General features: G+C 38.8%; 1 protein-coding gene across 6 annotated transcripts in view; it reads left to right on the plus strand.

The window, feature by feature from the left end:
- DIAPH2 (diaphanous related formin 2) overlaps positions 1–22,202 on the plus strand; it is a 923,693-nt gene that overhangs the window by 663,962 nt on the left and 237,529 nt on the right. For all 6 annotated transcript variants that reach the window (XM_030934028.1, XM_030934026.1, XM_030934029.1 and 3 more), the window contains one exon: positions 5,581–5,745. In XM_030934028.1, coding sequence (XP_030789888.1) covers positions 5,581–5,745 — 165 coding nt within the window. The remainder of the gene's footprint in view (positions 1–5,580; positions 5,746–22,202) is intronic.

Consider the following 22,202-nt stretch of genomic DNA (forward strand, 5'->3'; position numbering starts at 1 on the left):
ATCATCAATATAGATGATATTTAAAGCTTTCATGCGCATCCGTGTGAAGAGACCACCAAACAGGCTTTGTGTAAGCAACAAGGCTGTTTATTTCACCTGGGTGTAGGCGGGCTGTCTGAAAAGAGAGTCAGGGAAGGGAGATAGGGGTGGGGCCGTTTTATAGGATTTGGGTAGGTAAAGGAAAATTACAGTCAAAGGGGGTTGTTCTCTGGTGGGCAGGGGTGGGGGTCACAAGATGCTCAGTCGGGAGCTTTTGAGCCAGGAAAAGGAATTTCACAAGGTAATGTCATCAGTTAAGGCAGGAACAGGCCATTTTCACTTCTTTTGTGGTGGAATGTCATCAGTTAGGGCAGGAACAGGCCGTCTGGATGTGTACCTGCAGGTCACAGGGGATATGATGGCTTAGCTTTGGCTCAGAGGCCTGACAAAAGCTATGTGAATTGCTGAAATCAACTAGACAGAGAATGCAGATAGAGGGCTCAGGACCAAACCTTCTACTCTAACATTTTATAGAAGTTGCCAGAAGAGTCCAGGCACGGTGGCTCACGCCTGTAATCCCAGCACATTGGGTGACCCAGGTGGGTGGATCACCTGAGGTCAGGAGTTCAAGACCAGTCTGGCCAACATGGTGAAACCCCATCTCTACTAAAAATACAAAAATTAGCTGGATGTGGTGGGCTGTGCCTGTAATCCCAGCTACTTGGGAGGCTGAGGCAGGAGAATCGCTTGAACCCAGGAGGTGGAAGTCGCAGTGAGCTGAGATCACACCACTGCACTTCAGCCTGGGTGACAGAGTAAGACTGCATCTCAAAAAAACAACAAAACGGCCGGGCGCGGTGGCTCAAGCCTGTAATCCCAGCACTTTGGGAGGCCGAGGCGGGCGGATCACAAGGTCAGGAGATCGAGATCATCCTGGCTAACATGGTGAAACCCCATCTCTACTAAAAAATACAAAAAACTAGCCGGGCGAGGTGGCGGGCGCCTGTAGTCCCAGCTACTCGGGAGGCTGAGGCAGGAGAATGGCGTGAACCTGGGAGGCGGAGCTTGCAGTGAGCTGAGATCCGGCCACTGCACTCCAGCCCGGGCCACAGAGTGAGACTCCGTCTCAGAAAAACAAAACAAAACAAAACAAAACAAAAAAAAAACAACAAAACAAAGAAAAAAAAAAAGTTACCAGAGGAGAGGAAGTGAGAAAGAAAACTTCATTTCTGTGTCACAGAAATTAAGAGAAGTAGCTAAATGTGTCATATGCTGCTGAGACCTAAAAAGAAAAATAAAGGAGTGAATATTGAATTTTGCCACATGAAGGTCACTATTATTGTAAACAATACACTTCTATATGAAAAGAACTAGGTGTCATGCCATGGATTATTACAATGTCTGCGTTCTAACCCTAAATGGATAACTGCCTTTTGTCTAGCTCCCACAACTGTAAAATTTGAATGGTAATATTGCTCTGCCTTTTTGAAAAGGTTGTTTTGAAGAATATGGGATATAATGGAAGGAAATGTATATAATAAGTGATAGTCTTATACACATGCAAATTGATGGTGGTAGAATTATTGTACTATTGGATTATAAACTTCTTCAGGGTAGAGATTAAGGCTTTAATGATCATTCTATCGACCACAATGCTTAGCCTGATACCACCCCAGTATCTTGTATTTAATGACTGCTCAAAAAACAAAATAAAAATTTCCCATATGAAGCCAGGTGTGGTGGCATACATCTGTAGTCCCAGCTACTTGAAAGGCTAAGGCGGGAGGATGGCTTGAGCCTGGGAGTTCGAGGCTGCAGTGAGCTAGGATCGTGCCACTGCACTCCAGCCTGAGTAACAGAGCAAGATCCTGTCTCTAAAAAATAATGCAGATAATTTAAAATAAATGGTAAGTTTTTAAAATTTCCACATTAAATACAGGGATGATATGGAGTGATGTCCACTTCTTTTCTTACCTGCAGTCCCGTGTAGGATTTGGTGACATGGTTGCAATTGTGAAAAATTTCGGTGCTGACTCGCCAGCCATCTATCCCTTTTACAAAGTAATCTCTTTGAAGATAAGTGAAGGATTTAGAGATTGGACTGCTTTCCATTTGTTATTTTGAAGATAAACCAGTCTCAGAATTTTTCAGATGTCCTCACTTGGGTACAGAGACAATTTCTGAAACCAGTTTTTGTTCTATAAGAACAAATTTATGAAATTCGGTATCACTACATGGCCATGTTTTAGCTGGTGAAAATTGTGTTATGACAAATGGGGAACATACACATTTTCCCTTTTTTGTTATCTTTGGCTTTTTCTCTGTGTTGTACAGATGTTGAGTTTTCTGCAATATACAAACAGTTTAGTAATTTGCATTGCAAATAGATTACAAGTAAGTGACCTTTGCAAAGTGTTTCTGCCTAGCAAGTCCCTGGAATGAATCTATTTTATTTAGGGAAGAGAGGCTAGAAAACAGAAATGTCACTTTCATTCTTTGCTAAAAAATGAAGAGTCTTCTTTCTGCTATGCTTAAATATGATGCTAAACATTTTCTTAAAAACCATTATATATATGATGACAGTCTCAAAGGTAAAAATCAGAATGTTTTTATATGTGAAGCATTACGTACCCTTTCATTGCTAAAAAGAAAGTAGAGTCTGTCAGAAATGTGTTTGTTCTTTCGGGTCTATTGACATAAAAATGGGCTTGAGGATTGAAAGATTTAATGTCACTTGTCAGCATGAAAGGGGCTGTTGTGTTGTTAACGTGAATGCTAATACTTACGTAGCATAAAAAAATAACATAGGAAGTGGGCATCTCACTTTTAAAATCATGGTGTATTCCATAAGTGTCAGCTGCAAAGTAACGTTCCAGAAATGGTCTGATTTCCCCATTGACTTTCATTATAGAACTAGAGCTGTGTTCCCATGGAAAATAAATTTGGCCCCAGGTTATAATAAAACACAGTGAAGAATTCAGAAAATCTTATAAAGTCAAGTTTTTCAAGGCACAATTATCAGTACTTGATAAAATAATAGTACCACAAAATATTAATACACTATAGTAGATCTTAAAATAGTATGCCCCAGACTGCACCATTATTTTTCTATACAATTCCAAGTCAATTACTTTTCCATCTAAAGAAATTTTACTTATGTGATCTTTATTAATTTTTAATGGATTTAACTCTAATTTTAAACTGTTGATTTTGTTTCCTTTCTTCTTTATGGTTAGTCCACTTACCTTTTTCTAAAACATTCTTATCCATAACAATCAAAAGTTACTAGCCATAGAAGAAAGACCAGGAGGAAATGCTCCAAAATGTTCACAATACTTGTTTCTGAGTGGGAAAATTTAGTTGACTTAAGTTTTTAATTTCTAAGTTGTAAAAAAGGGTCATTTATATCTTCTATAATCAGAAAAAAATGTATTATAATTTCTTTCTATAAGTATAAATTTATATATAGTGAGATATCTTTAGTAGGACACATTTATATATTTCGTTCATTTTATGATTTGGTAATGGTGGTTGTTAAAATCATTTATTCCTTCAAAATTTTTTTAAAACTGGTAAAATTAGTTTCTGGAGATAATAGCTTCTACTTATTTTTCTAAAACATACTACTCAAAGTGTGGGCCTGGACCAGGAGCATCAGCATCACCTGGAAATTAGTTAGAAATGATAATTCTTAGGCCCCTGATCTGGGGCCCCAGCAAACAGCTATTTGTGTTTTAACAAGCCCTTTGAGCGATTAAGGTTCTAAAGGTACAGAAAATTCTCTCTAGAGCTACAACAAATTTTCTTTACCTCTCTCTCCTTCTCCCTCTCCCTCTGTGTCTCTCTCTCCCTCTCCCCTTCATCCTCTCTTCTCTCTCCCCCGTTCTCTCCTTCTCCCTCTTCCTCCTTTCTTGCCAGGCCACTTTCTTTTCTTTATAGAGGAAAAGCAGTTTCTCTTCTCACCCATTGCTGGGTTTGTGGCTGAGACCTCTAAAACAAAAGACAGATTAACAAGAGGAAAACTTATGGATTTATTTAATATAAATTTCATGTGACACAGGAGCCCTCAGAAATGAAGACCAAAAGAAATAGGGAAACTTGTATATTTTTATGATTAGGTTTGATGAAGAGTGGACAGTGGGGAAATATAATTGGACAAAGGGGGTATGATCTAATGGTAATGAGCTGGGGGGACTTAGCAAGGCATATTTGTTCAGATTCTTCTCTGTGTCCATATGTCTCCAGAGATAAGGACATTCTTTTCCTTCAGGTATAGGAAGAGCAGCTCTGAAATGAGGGTCTTATAACCTACTTCAGAGGCAGTTAAGAGAATTATTTTCTTGTGCTTCAGGAGAAAAGGATTAGAAGAAGATCAGAGAGATCTTCCTGCTTTTGCTGATTTCTCAAATGCCAAGGTGCTATATTTTGGGGAAGTGTATCTTGAACCCCATCACCTTCTTCCTTCTCTCTCTTCCTTGTGTGGGTTATGCATATATGTATACACACACACATATATAACACTCATATACAGAATTCACTATCACCTCTTTTTTTTTTTTTTTTTTTTTGAGACGGAGTCTCACACTGTTGCCTGGGCTGGAGTGCTGGGGCACGATCTTGGCTCAGCACAACCTCCACCTCCCGAGTTCAAGCGATTTTCCTGCCTCAGCCTCCCAAGTAGCTGGGACTACAGGCGCATGTCACCATGCCTGGCTAATTTTTTTGTATTTTTAGTAGAGACGGGGGTTTCACTATGTTGGCCAGGCTGGTCTCAAACTCCTGACCTTGTGATCTGCTCACCTCGGCCTCCCAAAGTGCTGGGATTACAGGCGTGAGCCACCACACCCGGCCTCACTATAACCTCTATCTCTATTTATATAGAGATATATATTAAAAAGATAAAATATATATATAATTTTTTCTTTAAGTTTTTTGTCACTGTTTTCTACCTTACTCATAAAAATATATTAGGCCATTTTCTGGTATTTATGCCTATATGCTTTCATTTAGCAAACATTTTCTAACAAATATGTTCCGTGTGGTTACATATTGAATAATTCTGCCTAATTTAAAGATCTTCAAGTCTCACTAACCAATATAATGACTCTAGCAAGTTATTTTGGGCTAAAATGTGTCTTCCCCAAAATTCATATGTTAAAGTCCTAACCACCCTGTAGCTCAGAATGTGATTATATTTGATCATAGGGACTTTAAGGAAGTAATTAAGTTAAAATGAGCTGATGAGTGTGGGCCCTAATCCAATATGTCTAATGTAAGCAGAAGCGATTAGGATACAGACAGAGGAAGGACTATGGAGAGACCTCAGAAGAAATTAAACCCACTAGACCCTGATCTCAGACTTCTAGCCTCCAGAATTGTGAGAAAATCAGTTTCTGTTGTTTAAGCCACCTAATCTGTGGTATTTTACCATGGCAGCCCTAACAAACTAATGCACAAGTATTTGTGCATTACTAATATATTTATATTATTTATAAATATAATATTTAATATATTTATAGAAGTGATGATTTAATTCAATCTTAACATCTAGTGATTGCATTTAAAAGGTACTGTTGGGTCATTTCCTTAACAAAAAGCTACAGCTTTACGAAGAGTGCCAGAGAACAGTATGAAAAACTCTCCACCATGCACAACAACATGATGAAGCTCTATGAGAATCTCGGAGAATACTTCATTTTTGACTCAAAGACAGTGAGCATAGAAGAGTTCTTTGGTGATCTCAACAACTTCCGAACTTTGTTTTTGGTGAGTAATACATCTTAAAGCATTGCAAGTCCTGTTGCTTGTATTTCTGAATGTCTTCCTTCTATTGTTGTTATATGTTCCTATTGACTATATTGATTTCATGTGACAGTTTTTTAACAAGAATTGACAGATATTTTATACCTGTGACATGGATAAAAATTAAGTTATAAGTCATGGCTGGCTTAACATAATGCGGACCTCAATGAATCATCTTCAATGTTAGGTATACATGGGAAATGTTTTACTGACATTTTATAGGAAATGAATGAATTGGTACTTAAATAACCCCAATTTTTATATAGCATAATATTATAATTTTACATACATTAAAAATTAATATCTAGAACTTTTCACATTATAAATTCAAATGCTGTGATTTATAAACAAGTTTCTTTCACAGCCTAAATGAGAAACTGATTTTGAATTGGACTTTGTAAATGACTTTGAATACCTAAAGTTTCTTTCACAATGTGGGCTCTTGTTTTAAACTGGAACTCTTGAGGATCACAGTAAATATTAGCATTAATTGGGGGTGGCAATTAGGGTACAAGTTATGATGCTAAAAGGAATCAAAGACTTTGCTATATAAATGCTGTGGAAATACACCTCCTCTGCATCCAACAAAGGAGTAGCAGGAGGAACACAGACTCTGATTGTAATAGTAACAGAAAGATATGCACAATAGTTGATCTCAAACAAATAAAGGTGTATATATGTGTGTGTGTGTGTGTGTGTATATATATATATTTTTTTTTTTTTAATTTTTTTTTGATATGGAGTCTTGCTCTGTTGCCCAGGCTGAAGTGCAGTGGCGCGATCTCGGCTCATTGCAACCTCTGCCTCCCAGGTTCAAGCGATTCTCCTGCCTCAGCCTCCCAAGTAGCTGGGATTACAGGCACATGCCACCACGCCCAGCTAATTTTTGTATTTTTAGTAGAGACGGGGTTTCACCATGTTGGCCAGGCTGGTCTCGAACTCCTGACCTCAAGTGATCCACCTACTTCAACCTCCCGAAGTGTTGGGATTACAGGCGTGAGGACCTCTAGCAATAATCCCCAGCAGGAAGATCAGTTAACAAACAAATTCATTCTAGTGTGAGGTATGTTTTTATCCCCAAAGCAGTACTTTCTTTGTCAATGCTGTTGCCCTGTGAAATCATTTGATTTTGGTGTGACTTCATCTGTGAGATATGAATATGCTTGTGGAAATCAAATTGCTTTCATCTCCTAACCCAGGGCCTATAACCCAGAGCATACCCCAAAAGTTAAACAAGCAGCTTTGGTCATAGAAGTTAATCCACAAACTTCCAGAAGTATGATCATATGTCTTCTTTTTTGCTGAAAATATTAGTTGATTTTGGTCTTTGACCCTTCATAGAGACACATACTTTGTAGCTAACCCATAACTAGTAGAATGTGTTCTACTGGCAATGAGAAGAGGGCTAAGAGAAAGTAATCAAATCATTTTCAAAACTTAAAAGCTGATTATATGCTATGAACACATAAGCGCACAGGTTATATCTACTTGGATTATTTTCAAAAAGAAAAAAATTTACATTAAAAAGGAATGAGGAAACAGAAAATATACTTTAGTTGACACACTGAAATGATAAATTCAATAATTTTTTTTGTAACAATGTCTGTGGGTGAATGGATATATAAGAATATATATGTGGCCAGGTGCAGTGGCTCACACCTGTAATCTCAGCACTTTGGGAGGCCGAGGTGGGTGGATCACCTGAGGTCAGGAGTTTGAGACCAGCCTGGCCAACATGGCAAAACCCTGTCTCTACTAATAATACAATAATTAGCCGGGCATGGTGGCAGGCACCTGTAATCCCAGCTACTTCAGAGGCTGAGGCAGGAGAATCGCTTGAACTTGGGAGGCGAAGGTTGTAGTGAGCCGCTGGAGACAGAGTGAGGCTGTCCCAAAATAAATAAATAAATAAAAGACTATATATGTAAAATATATAAGAATAAATATAATTCATATTGTTGAGCTCCATTTAGATCCTAAAACACTGTCATATTATGCGTTCCCTTACCTCCCCAATACTCAGACACAGAGTGGTAGATGGTGTACTTCCCCACCATGTTGCGGCATTCTTTTAATGATGATTCCAGTGTTACAGCCTGTGTGTACTCATATTAGCCAGATGCCTAGAAGGCTAAGAACTGTACTTGTATCACTCCTCAATCATAACTTGTTTTTTAAAAATGTCAGAATATTATTAAGGAGACCTGATTTTGTGTCCTGGTACTGCCACTAAAAAGCTGTGTGACTTTGAGTAAGTCATTTATCCTTTCTCGCTATCCATTTCTGTCTGTCTTTTGTAAAATGAGTTAAAGGATTGATCTCTAAGAATTCTATTCCCTGTTAGTAATCTGAGTCACGCTTGGAATTTCAGAGATGGCAGAGTCATATATATTACATACATACGTAGGATATGTTTTATGTCTTTCTGCTGACTTCACTGTAGCTTGAGTACAGAGTAAGAATTTTCATATATTGTTACTGAATGTAAATAATTTGATATTCTTGTGTCGTTTCATGTCCATTTAAGTTAATTTCTTGAGAACCTGTTAAGATTGACCTTCAATGGCCGGGCGCGGTGGCTCAAGCCTGTAATCCCAGCACTTTGGGAGGCCGAGACGGGCGGATCACGAGGTCAGGAGATCGAGATCATCCTGGCTAACACGGTGAAACCCCGTCTCTACTAAAAATACAAATAAAACTAGCCGGGCGAGGTGGCGGGCGCCTGTAGTCCCAGCTACTCGGGAGGCTGAGGCAGGAGAATGGCGTGAACCCGGGAGGTGGAGCTTGCAGTGAGCTGAGATCCGGCCACTGCACTCCAGCCTGGGCGACAGAGCGAGACTCAGCCTCAAAAAAAAAAAAAAAAAAAAAAAAAAAAAAAAAAAAAAGATTGACCTTCAAAACAAGTAATGAGATCCTAAATGTGTCAACCAATCTGAAACACTTATATAATGCACTGCTGGCCAGCCATTGCTATGCTTGCCTTATATAACAGTACTGCTACCACTTCTATCTACAAATCTTTATCAACTTGCTGCCATGAGAATTAGGTGTACAATATATTAACTGTTTTGAACGTGGGTGGGTCGTATAACCTCTCTGGGCATTTGTTTCTTTATCTATAAAAGATGGAAAATAGCAGGGTGTGGTGGCTCACGCCTGTAATCCCAGCACTTTGGGAGGCCTAGGTGGGTGGATCACATGAGGTCAGGAGTTCAAGACCAGCCTGCCCAACATGGAGAAACCCCGTCTCTACTAAAAATACAAAAATTAGCCAGGGTGGTGGTGCATGCCTGTAATCCCAGCCACTCGGGAGGCTGAGGCAGGAGAATCACTTGAACCCTGGAGGCGGAGGTTGCGGTGAGTTGAGATCGTGCTGTTGCACTCCAGCCTAAGCAAAAAGAGCAAAACTCCACCTCAAAAAAGAAAGAAAGAAAGACGGAAAATAATTTAAGCCAAGTCTTCCTCACTACTATGTGAAAAGACCTTGAAACCTATGGTATACAAATGTAGAATATTATTAGTCATTCTCTGACCATCCTTTCCATTAATTATTGAAAACCAACTTGATTTTGGTAATGCTCTGGTTCACAGATAAAGGAAGAGAATGGTTTCTCTCTATCCATGAGTGGAGACAGATAAACAAATGCAATATAATTTGATAAGTGCTGCCATAGAAGTATGTTAAGGTGTGCTAATAACATAAAGGAGGAACTGCCTAACTCTGCCTGTGTTGGCCAGAGAGGCCTTGATAGAAAAAGTGACATTAGGGCAGAGTCTTGAAAAATCCATCGGCATTTGACAAGCAGACTTTGACAAGCAGGTTTAAGGTTTTTATACCTGACCTTTAAGTCGAAGACTCCTAAATCAACATCACCAACTTCAGTCAATCATTTGTGCTCACCATGTTCCTGTTTCATAGTGAACTTAAAGTGATTTCACTCTCCCAGGGGAGGGAAGAACCCTGAAAGACTGGCAAAAATTGTAATCGCCAGAAGTTCCCATTTTCTTAGTGCTTTGTGTGTTTGGCCTCAGGGTTCTTAACACTAAAAGCATATTGGACTATAGATGGAAGCAATAAAATACCAGTAGTGCTGAGAAGAAAATAAGAGTTCTGATTCATGTGCTACCAAAAATTACTTCCAAATGAGCTCAGAGTTTCATCTTGGGAGATCTATTTGGCATGTGTAGCATAAACAAAATGCACATACCAAAAAATCTTCCTCAGATAGAGATATCCTCTAAAAGATGGGGCAAATAGAAATAAAAGAAGTTGACATTATGGATGAAGACTTTTTTCAAAGTAATCAATTCAAATAAATGAAAGCAGAATTGGATAATGTCTATGGAATACTTCTCTATTACTTAATATTCATATTCTATATTACTCAGCTAATGAGGATATTAAAGGTATTCCAGATGAATGTACAATATATTGGTATCAAAATGTATATAATTGGAAACATTTCTAAATTCAGAATTAAGACCCTTTCTAGTTAGTTTCTCAGAGATTTCATGAGTTTAAAGAACAGCATACCGGCCAGGTACGGTGGCTCAAGCCTGTAATCCCAGAACTTTGGGAGGCCGAGGCGGGCAGATCATGAGGTCAGGAGATCAAGACCATCCTGGCTAACACGGTGAAACCACAGCTCTACTAAAAATACAAAAAAAAAAAAAAAAAAAAAAAAAAAAAAAAAAAATTAGCCAGGCATGGTGGTGGGCACCTGTAGTCCCAGCTACTCGGGAGGCTGAGGCAGGAGAATGGCGTGAACCTGGAAAGTGGAGCTTGCAGTGAGCCAAGATCGTGCCACTGCACTCCAGCCTGGGAGACAGAACGAGACTCCGTCTCAAAAAAAAAAAAAAAAAAAAAAAACCAAAAACAAAACAGCATGCAATATAGACAAAATTAATAACTCCTAAATTTAAGTTGAATATTTTGTGGGAGAAAATCAAATTCCATGACACACAATGGAGACTCAGGGGTAGGAGGGGTGTGGATAATGAGAAAAATTATTTAATGGGTATGATGTATATTATTCGGGTGATGGATACCCTAAAAGCTCTGACTTCACCACTGTGCAATACATGCATGTAACAAAATTGCACTGGTACCTCATAATGTATACAAACAAACAAATCAAATTCCATATTTATGAAATGTCTAAACATCTTTTTTGCTTATTCTCCTTTATATGCTTCAGTCATTCTGCTAGTTCAAATAGTTGACTGCACAAATAGTCTTTTTTTCTTTTGAGATATTTTGAATAGAATATTCAAAATCAGTGAACCGTATATGTTTCACCACCATGCAGTATCTTGCTTAGGCATAAAAATTAATTTCAGCTGTTGGGAAAGTGTTCGAGGCAAGTATTATACTTCAATAACTTTCATAGCTCCAAATAAATTATAGAAAATACTTCTTTTCTGTTTTAAATCTGTCAGTTTCCTGCTGCTTCTGTGTGTTTTTGTTTTGTTTTTTTAAAGAACAATATGTTACCCAGGCACTCAATAAATATTTGTTGTGTGTGTGTCCTCATTCTGTACCTCATTTACTAGAAATATAGGAATAAAGCTTTGCAGACTTATTAGATTCATTGACATAACTTGAAAATGTTACCGTTGCTATTAATCATGTTAGCCAATTTCCCCTCAACAAAATCAGTATGTGCTACTGTTCATTTGATAAACTTTGGAACAGCTCCTAAATGAGCATTAAAATAGCTAAGTGTTAAGATACTAAATGATATCAAGTAATCATAGCGTTTTATGCCATTGTTCAGGCTTGCTGCTTCTACTTCCCAGACTGACTGATTGATTGAGACAGGTTTGCTCTGTTTCCCAGGCTGGAGTGTAGTGGCATGATCATAGCTCACTGTATCCTCAAACTCCTGGGCACAAGTGATCCTCCCACCTCATCCTCCTGAGTAACTAGGACTACAGGCATGCATCACCATGCCTGGCTAAATTTTTAATTTTTAATAGAGATGAGGTCTTGCTATGTTGCCCAGGCTAGTCTTGTATTCCTGGCCTCAAGCATTCCTCCTGCCTCAACCTCCCAAAATGCTGGAATTACATGCATGAGCCACTTTGCCTGACCCTAGATAACTTTTGAATCCATCTATTTCTCTCCAAGCCCACTGATACTATTTGAGTTCCTGGCTTCAGCCATCTCTCGTCTGGACTATAATAATGACCTCCTGACTGGTATCTGTGTCTTCTTCTCATACCCATTTCCATTTCCTAATCCATTCACCCCATTTTAGTGAGAATAAAATTAAAAACAAAAGAAACCAAACAAGATAACCTTAGTTTCCTGACTTAAGATTCTTTCACAACTTCCCTGTGCCTCAGGATAAAGCTGAGTTTTTTTTTTTTTTTTTTTTTTTTTTTTTTTTTTTTTTTATTTATTTATTTTTTTTGAGACGGAGTCTTGCTCTGTCGCCCAGGCTGGAGTGCAGTGGCTTGATCTTGGCTCACTGTAACCTCCACCCCCTGGGTTCAAGTGATTCTCCTGCCTCAGCCTCCCGAGTAGCTGGGATTAGAGGCACCCTCCTCCATGTCTGGCTAATTTTCATATTTTTAGTAGAGACGGGGTTTCGCCATGTTGGCCAGGCTGGTCTGAAACTCCTGACCTCAGGTGATTCACCTGCCTTGGCCTCCCAAAGTGCTAGGATTATAGGCATGGGCTACTGCACCCAGCCAAATCTGAGCTTTTTAAACTAAAATAGTTTACAAAATCAAAAGAGCTATGGTTACTTTAAAGGCCAGACCATCTATGGTTGGCTCTGAATGGGCTGCAATCACTTAGATTGAACTCTTCTCCCAAATTGGTAAATGTTATGTCTGGAAAGTAGAAGCAGTAGAACGAGATAATAGCAAGTTCCTACGAGGAACTGTGTCTCTTAGAACAAAGAGAAACTTTAGAAGCACCATATGAAAACTCAAAGAAGGCTGAAAGGCCAAAGTATGATTTTCATTATGCCTTTATTGCTCCCATAGCTGGTGTGACATGGAGAGTTATAACCACCGAGTTCATTCTTACGTTAATTCTCAGGGATGTTCTTCGTTCTATCTTAAGTAATTGTTCTTTAAAAACCTAAACTTGTCTGAGAGCTCCCTGTGTAGCCATGTTGGCTTATGGAGATAATTAATTTTGAAAATCTCTCATCTCTCTTAAGCTATCTTCCCTTTTACAAGGCCTCAATCATATCTAAATCTAAACTATAATTGGAAAGCCAATGAGTATGTCTGCATTTAGTTAGACTTGAAAGACTAAATTGATAATATACAGAAAATTTTATTCATTTATTAATGGTAATTTACCTTTAAAGAAATGAAGGTGAATTTTTACATGAAAGAATTGTGTATATAATCCCTGATCCAAAATGACTTAAGTTATTTTGACACATTTTTAAACCAAGCACTTGACATTTAAAAAAAAAAAAAAAAAAACTTGACTGCAGTATTATAAAAATGGTAGGCTTATGTAAGAAACCAAATATATTGTTTAATAAAGTAGTGTCTTTTTTTTTTTTTTTTTTTTTTTTTTTTTGAGACGGAGTCTCGCTCTATCGCCCAGGCTGGAGTGCAGTGGCCGGATCTCAGCTCACTGCAAGCTCCGCCTCCGGAGTTTACGCCATTCTCCTGCCTCAGCCTCCCGAGTAGCTGGGACTATAGGCGCCCGCCACGTCGTCCGGCTAGTTTTTCGTATTTTTTAGTAGAGACGGGGTTTCATGGTGTTAGCCAGGATGGTCTCGATCTCCTGACCTCGTGATCCACCCGTCTCGGCCTCCCAAAGTGCTGGGATTACAGGCTTGAGCCACCGCGCCCGGCCTAAAGTAGTGTCTTAATCAGTAATGTAAATTCTGATATCTAGAATTTCATCATCCAGAAATTTCTGTCAGATGCCTCATAAGTTGATGCCTCTTTTCTTCGCCAATAAAGTGGTAATATTCTGAAAACAACCTTAAGAAGCTGCAAGACCCTGATGTGCTTCTTAATGATATAGTTTTTTTTGTAAACTAGACGTTTCCAGGTCTCTTCATTTATGAATTCAGAGGGGGTGTCCTTAGTAACAGTAATCCAAATATCCTAGTTACCTCCTCTTTTCCCCCACTAGCAGGACTCAAGCTCCTTGCAAAGTCTTTACCCCTAAAAGTACACCTGGAGTCATTTCATGGGTGCTGAAAACATGTCATCTATAGTCATCATGTGAAATTTGCTCACCAATCAGCAACTGAGTGCCTATATTCTAGAGTGATGAAAATACAGCAATGAACAAACAGAAAAAGCCCCTGCCTGTCCTGTCTTGCTATAGCTTCAGCTCCATTCTGCTAAATGCTTTTTGCTGGCAAAACTGCTTGGGGTTGCCTTTAATGAAAATGCCTATTTGTGGGCCAAGGGTACAGTTTCCTACTGCTCCAATTTTGTCATCAATCTTGAAGTACCATTATGGTATTATGTTCAGTGCAGAAGTAGCCATGTTTCGCAGGACACTTCATAAAAACAGTTCCTTTTGCATCTCTTCTGATCCCTTTCTCCTTGGAGACTAAAAAATGTTTCAACTCCTAGAGACCTGAAGGGAATCCTAAAATCGTAAGCCCCTCCATTGCCCTCCTTCCTCCCTTTTGTTCAAGTGCCTAGGCATGTATCTTCCTTTTCCTAGAAGCTGGGAATAAATAAAATGCCAGCATAAATCGTTTCATGCAAATAGAGCCCTAAGGGCCCACCAACTCTCTCTAGTTAATCATATACACCCAGATAATTCCCTTTGAGCTCAGCTGGGACCACCCTGGGTATATAGCCTTAGGTTTATTTTGATCTATTGCAACTCTTTGAAAATAGGCAATCCATGTAAAATATATGGTAACTCTATTAAGCAGAATATTTGACCAGAATACCTCATTCCCCAGCTGTGCCAGAGAGCAGACTTTACTGTATTTAACAGACATCATTGAATTCTTCTTTAGAAAGAGTTGTCACCAATCAACTGTTGTATTCTCTTTGACTGTTTACTTTGGGCCAGAAGTGGATGTCCTATTTTTCTTATATGATTGTTCCTTGTATAGAAAAGCTAAATATCATATCATGGGGAACTAAAGGAATATGTAATAAGGGAAGACATAGTTTAAAGCAAACTCAAACTCCCTAACATGATAAAAAATACCTACTAGTATGGATGGTTTTTAAATATGTATACATTTTAGATTAATATTGTAAAACTAAAAAATACCACAGTTTTTTCTAAAAATATTTATAAAAGTTGTCAAAATTGTTTATGACAAGCTGAATTTTGCCCTTTAAAAATCTGACAATATAATAATTAACAATGAAAATATTAACAAAACCAGTTCAATGCTCGCCACCTTTTCCTATTAAAGTCTAATAAGAACTAGAATCAGGAAACAAAATGTAATATCTTTAGTTCCAGCAACAACACCTCATACAGAATTTTTCACAGAAGTGTTCCCCATAAGTAAGTTATTATTGAATTATGTCCAAACACCAGGAAGTGGGAAAGTGTAAGATAAGCAATATGGTACACAAGCTGACCTTTTCCAGAGGTCTTGAGATTGGCCAGAGGTATTGATTGTGATCAGAGCATGCCTGTTTCAACCTGAGCATGAAGATCCCTGAGGTTAATACTACTGGTGGCACCTTCTCAGCTGGCTGAATTTTTCTTCATTCTGCTTCATCCTGTTTTGTTTGTCCATTTGCTAATTAATCTTCTATCAGAAAAGATGCCCTCGCCCCTGAATAAGGCAGTAGAAGGGAGGACTCCCCCGGAATTGTGCCCATTGAGCTCCTTTTGTCTGGTGTGCCTGCCTCCTCTCCTCCCCACTCCTTCCAGTTGCCTACCAACTTGTTCAAGTCATTTCTTCTAAGAAGCCCTCCCTAACACTTCCATTTTGTTGTAGATTACCCTTCTGTGTGCTCTCATACTTCCATCCTAGCACATTTTACCCTGTAATATGTTCATCTCCATACCCTCAGTGATTAGTACTATAATTAGCCTACTGTGGGTCAAACACAGTGCTGATCTCGAAGGATATATATGAATGGTTTAATTAATTAATGGAACAATGAGTGAATAAAAAAAAAATCAAAATATTTGCTCTCCAGAGCTCACATTCTAGTGGGAAAGGCAGTCAAAGAACAAATAGTAATAATGAAATATAACACATAGGTGCAAAGAGCTTGTAAGCACAGAGCAGTGAGGGATTTCTTCTGTCTGATTTAAGGAAGGCTTCAAAGACACAGAGACAGGTGAACTGGGTCTGATCATTGTTTTGCTACTATATGGCCTTTCATGTTTTAAGGAGCACTTTCCTTTTTGTTCTCCCCTATCTCATTTGGTGTTTAATTTTAATGGTAAACATACATTGTCTCCTAGTTTTCCATGCTGAGTTCAAAGTGGAAAAACGGCTATTTTGTTGCCAGAGAACCAGTTACCAGCTAATTATGATGATCTAAAGGTTATCTGCCATATGCTTGGATGAGCAGTAACCAAGCTTCAGTTACTTCTTATGACTGACAGTTGTCCTGAGCAATAGGACAATTGATGCAGATTATCTAGGGCAAAAGCAACTGCTTAAAGTCTGACTTGCCTGGTGTTAATTTAGGCCAGTGGTTCTCACCCAGGAGCGATTTTGCCTCCCAAGGGACATTTGGCAAGATCTAGAGACATTTTTGTTTATCACAACTAAGTAGGATCTGCAAGTGGCATCAAGTGGCTGAAACCAGGAACACTGTTAACCATCCTACAATGGACAGGAGAGCCTCCCACAACAAATAAATATTCAGCCCAAAATGTCAGTGATGTTGAGATTGAGAAACCCTGTTTCAGGATTACCTGCAAAAGATTTTTTTTTAATTATAAAAAATCAATGGAAAGCAATGTGTAATAGTCCAAGTTAATAAGCAAAATCTGTACTAGATAAGTTAATATATCTATCATATTGATGTAATATTTTAATAATTTCAAACTTCAATTTGATCACTGTATTGTTACAGTTACTAATTTTTTCTATATCTTTGAAACATCCCAGTTTATATGGCTTGTAAAAATTTTTTAATTGCCAATCATGCATGTAAATTGTAGGAAAATTAGAAAATATAGTTACTAAAAAGAAAAAAACTGTTGACTGCAATTCCTCTACCTAGAGTGAATTAATATTAATACCTCAGCACATATCCTTCCAGGCATTTCCCTATGCATGTACATATGTATTTAGATTGTGAATTTGTTTTTCTTAAAATAATAATAAAAAGACTTCTGAAAATTTAAGTTTTAAATTTATATTTTCTTGTAAAAAGGCTAGTGGCTCATGCTTATATGGACATGTCCATCCACATTCAGTGTATAGTGTCCTTGGTTATGTCTTCAGTTGTGATTAAACATGTTAATTGGCTCATTTCATGATGCCCTTTTACAAACACCTGGTCTTTGGCACCATGCTAACAATCATGACTATTGTAAGCCATCTGTAAAGGGACCAGTAGAATCTTGATTTCTCTTTTTGTTTTCTACATAATACCCTCATCAAACTTCCCTGTGTCAAGGGGCCTTAAATCAGTAATTGGTGGCTGTCCAGTTAGGCCTATTCACACTAGTGTTAATTTTTTTATTTTTTTTATGATACGGAGTCTCGCTTTGTCGCCCAGGCTGGAGTGCAGTGGCACGATCTCAGCTCACTGCAAGCTCTGCCTCCCGGGTTCACGCCATTCTCCTGCCTCAACCTCCCTAGTAGCTGGGACTGCAGGCACCCGCCACCATGCTCGGCTAATTTTTTTTTTTTTATGTTTAGTAGAGACGGGGTTTCACCGTGTTAGCCAGGATGGTCTCGATCTCCTGACCTCGTGATCCACCCGCCTCAGCCTCCCAAAGTGCTGGGATTACAGGCGTGAGCCACCGCGCCTGGCCCACACTAAGAACCATTACTTACCTAAACTAGGGTGTTCTTTTTTAATAATTGCAAATTGTTAATAATATAATGGTTTGTAATCTAATCACAAAAATTCTTAACAAAAGCAAAGTTATGATTTAAAATGAGAATAAGTGTCCTGTATGTGTGTGTGTATGTGTGCGCATGTGTATTTTTTTCTTTTGTTTCTGTCATCCTCTTCTTGAGTCAAATTTCATTGTCATGGAATACAGTCTCCTAAACTCCTTTTTAAAGACCTGAAACATGTTATACTCTGCTTTTTTTTTTTTTTTTTTTTTTGTAGAGTCTCACTCTGTTGTTCAGGCTGGAGTGAAGTGGCATGGTGTCTGCTCACTGCAACCTCCGCCTCCCAGGCTCAAGCGATTCCCCTGCCTCAGCCTCCTGAGTAGCTGGGATTACAGGCGCCTGCTACCACACCCGGCTAATATTTGTATTTTTAGTAGAGACAGGGTTTCACCATGTTGGTCAGGCTGGTCTCGAACTCCTGATCTCATAATCCACCCACCTCAGCCTCCCAAAGTGCTGGGAATACAGGCGTGAGCCACTGCGCCTGGCCGTGTTATAATCTTAATAATAAGACAGCTACTGTTTTTGCTCATATCTATTTCAATTTCTGTTTCTGCAAACCTATGGTTTCAGAATATTCAGAATTTCCTGACATTGTTCATGGGGTACTGGGCAAACCAGAGAATGCATAGTATTCCTGAAAAGCCAATCATCCATTCAAATCTTGGCATTTTGAAATGGAAGATGCTCCACTGTTCTTCAGGGATCTTATATATTTTGTGTTCAAACTACTGGATTACTCAGTATGACTGTAGTTGAAGTCATTTTATTTTATTTTTTCAAATTTTATTAATCAGGCACAAAAGAGCCAAACTTTATACTAGAGACACTATAGTTTGGAATAGTGTATTATTTGTTTGTATTCAATCGTCTTTGGTCTAGGAATAAAAAACTAAAGTCTCATATACATTGGGAACATATAAAACAGTAGTAATTAACAAAACAGGCCAGGCACGGTGGCCCACGCCTGTAATCTCAGCACTTTGGGAGGCCAAGGTGGGTGAATCATGAGGTCAGGAGTTCGAGACCAGCCTGGCCAACATGGTGAAATCCTGTCTCTATTAAAAATACAAAAAAAAAAAAAACAAAACAAAACAAGCTGGGCATAGTGCTGGGTGCCTGTAATCCCAGCTACTTGGGAGGCTGAGGCAGGAGAACCACTTGAACTCAGGAGGTGGGGGTTGCAGTGAGCCGAGATTATGCCACTGGACTCCAGCCCAGGTGACAGAGCACAACTCCATCTTAAAGAAAAAAAAAAAAAAAAAAAAGATTATCTAAAATGTAGATGAAATCGCACATATAACTGTATTTTTTTTTTTTTTTTTTGAGACGGAGTCTCGTTCTGTCGCCCAGGCTGGAGTGCAGTGGCCGGATCTCAGCTCACTGCAAGCTCCGCCTCCCGGGTTTATGCCATTCTCCTGCCTCAGCCTCCCAAGTAGCTGGGACTACAGGCACCTGCCACCTCGCCCAGCTAGTTTTTTTTTTTTTTTTTTTTTTTTTAGTAGAGACGGGGTTTTACCGTGTTAGCCAGGATGGTCTTGATCTCCTGACCTCGTGATCCGCCCGTCTCGGCCTCCCAAAGTGCTGGGATTACAGGCTTGAGCCACCACGCCAGGCCATATAACTAACTGTATTAACCTATATAACCTCTACATGGGAGATATGGGTTGGTGTTCCCCAAAAACTTGAAACTTTATTTTGATTGTTAATTATTTTTAGTGTTGTGAGCAATCCTCCTTCATAATATGACATCTACACGATATTATTTGTGAAAGTATTTACTCCTTTGTTTAAAATACAAGATTTGTAAATAAAAATTTAATTTAAGATGAAGCCTTTTTGAAGTGACAGTCTCCCTGTGTTGCCCAGGCTGGAGTACAGTGGTGCAATCATAGCTCACTGTAGTCTCAAACCCCTGGGCTCAAGCCATCCTTCCACCTCAGCCTCTTGAGTAGCTAGGACTACAGGTACACACCACCATGCTCAGCTAATCTTCTTCTTCTTCTCTTCTTTTTTTTTTTCTTTTTTAGAAACAGGATCGTGCTATGTTGCCCAGGCTGGTCTTGAACTCCTGGCCTCAAGCAGTCTTCCTGCCTCAGCCTCCCAAAGTGCTAGAATTACAGACATGAGCCACCATGCCTGGCCAGAAGCATTTTTTAATATATCCTAATTATATGGTTGTTATTTCATACTATATTAAAAGTTTTAGAATAGAATATATTCAAGTAAATAGACTTGTTGCATATGAGCATTATTTAGGCAAAATATGTTTTAGGTAACTCTTTAGGTAATAGTCTTTAATGAATAGGCCAAATTAATTTTCAATTATTACTATAACTGCTTGTGTATGTAGATATTATTGCTCAAGTTTTTCTATAAGTACCTGAAAATAATTGATTTAGGCTGGGCATGGTGGCTCACACCTGTAATCCCAGCACTTTGGGAGGCCGAGGCGGGCGGATCACCAGATTAGGAGACTGAGACCATTCTGGCTAACACGGTGAAACCCCGTCTGTACTAAAAATGCAAAAAAAAGTTAGCCGGGCATGGTGGCAGGCGCCTATAATCCCAGCTACTCGGGAGGCTGAAGCAGGAGAATGGTGTGAACCCGAGAGGCAGAGCTTGCAGTGCCACTGCACTCTAGCTTGGGCAACAGAACAAGACTCCATCTCAAAAAAAATAAAATAAAATAAATAATTGATTTAACTCTCCTTTTGAACAGACTAGCATATTTTGATGTTTACTCTTTTGTGTAATGTATTAGGATGCCCAGTGACATAAAACGTAACTAAGATTAGTTTAAGAATATGGTTTTACTCTCTTACATCACAAGAAGTGTAGAGGTAAGGCAGTTACAGGGTTGGTTAATTCAGTAGCTTAGTGATATCATTAAGGATCCAGGATATTCCAAATATTTCTGTTCTGCCGTCCTTGGCATGTTGGCTCTTGGTTGCACAATGGCTGTAGTTGTTCCAAGCATCACATCCAAATATGGGGACATCTAACAAAGGAGATTGTGTCATCTCTATGAAGCTTTTTTTTTAATTAGGGAGAAAAGCTTTTCCAGCAGCTCCTGGGCAGATTGATTTCTTCAGATTGTGTTGTCCATGATTGTGCCACATGCCCATCCATCCTTAAAGTAATCACTGTCAAGGAGAACCTTAGATTAAACATGATTCACCCCTGGGACTAAGATAGGGCCCCTTTCCTGAGCATGTGGCTATATAGAGTGAGCAGCCAAAGCAATCCATGGCTTTGCCAGCAAGTAAGAAGACTGGCATTGGCAGTGCGCGGTGGCTCACGCCTGTAATCCCAGCACTTTGGGAGGCCAAAGCGGGTGGATCACTTGAGGTCAGGAGTTCGAGACCAGCCTGGCCAACATGGTGAAACCCTGTCTCTACCAAAAATACAAAAATTAGTCGGGCGTGGTGGTGGGCATCTGTAATCCCAGCTACTTTGGAGGCTGAGGCAAGAGAATCGCTTGAACCCAGGAGGTGGAGGTTGCAGTGAGCCGAGATCATACCACTGCCCTCCAGCCTGGGCGACAGAGCAAGAGTCTGTCTCAAGAAAATGAAAAAAAAAAAAAAAGAAAAGGAAAGAATGGCATTGCATGGATTGGGACAGGCAACTAAAAGTATCAGTATAGCACAAAAGTAAATTGTTGCTCAGTATTGTTTGAATTATCAAACGTTCCAAATTGGCGAAATAAAAATAAATGAGATATTATCTGTGAAATATATACTTGTGTTCAATTAAATAGTTTTTAAAAACCTTAGAAAACAGAAATGTAAATAGAAAACATTACCCATTTATTTTCATGTTATCCTTCACTGTTTATATGTTATGTTATCCTACACTGTTTATACTGTCTTTCGCTGGAATATACTTACACGAGAACATGCTGCTTTTCTAACTTGCTTGAAAAGCCTACTAGTTTACTTGCTTTCTTTTTCTCATTCATCCATTCAAGGATTATTTATTGAGTGCCTATTAAACAGTGGACACTGTTCTAGCCACTGGCATTGTTTGATTTACTTTGGTAAACTAAAACAGATTTTAAAGCTCTGCCCTCATGGAGCCAAATGTGGAAAATGAGATGATAAACTATAAACATAATTACAAGGAAAATTATATTACATGTTAGAACGTTAAGTGCTATGGAAAGAAGAAATCATACCAGTGGAATGGCCACGTGACAGTGGCTAAAAGATTTCAACAATAGTTATAAAGTTCCATTGTACAATCAATTTCTTAAGCTAAGATTTAGATTTTAACACTGTAAATGTTTCCTAAAATTCAGGAATCACTGAGTTGTCCTATTTAGAAGACTTCACTAGGTACAGTTAGATGATTTTTATACAAACCCTAACTATTTCATCAGCCGTGTATCCTTATGTGACGTAGAAGAAATAA

This window comes from Rhinopithecus roxellana, chromosome 7, assembly GCF_007565055.1.
Source record: "Rhinopithecus roxellana isolate Shanxi Qingling chromosome 7, ASM756505v1, whole genome shotgun sequence".
NCBI lineage: Eukaryota > Metazoa > Chordata > Mammalia > Primates > Cercopithecidae > Rhinopithecus > Rhinopithecus roxellana.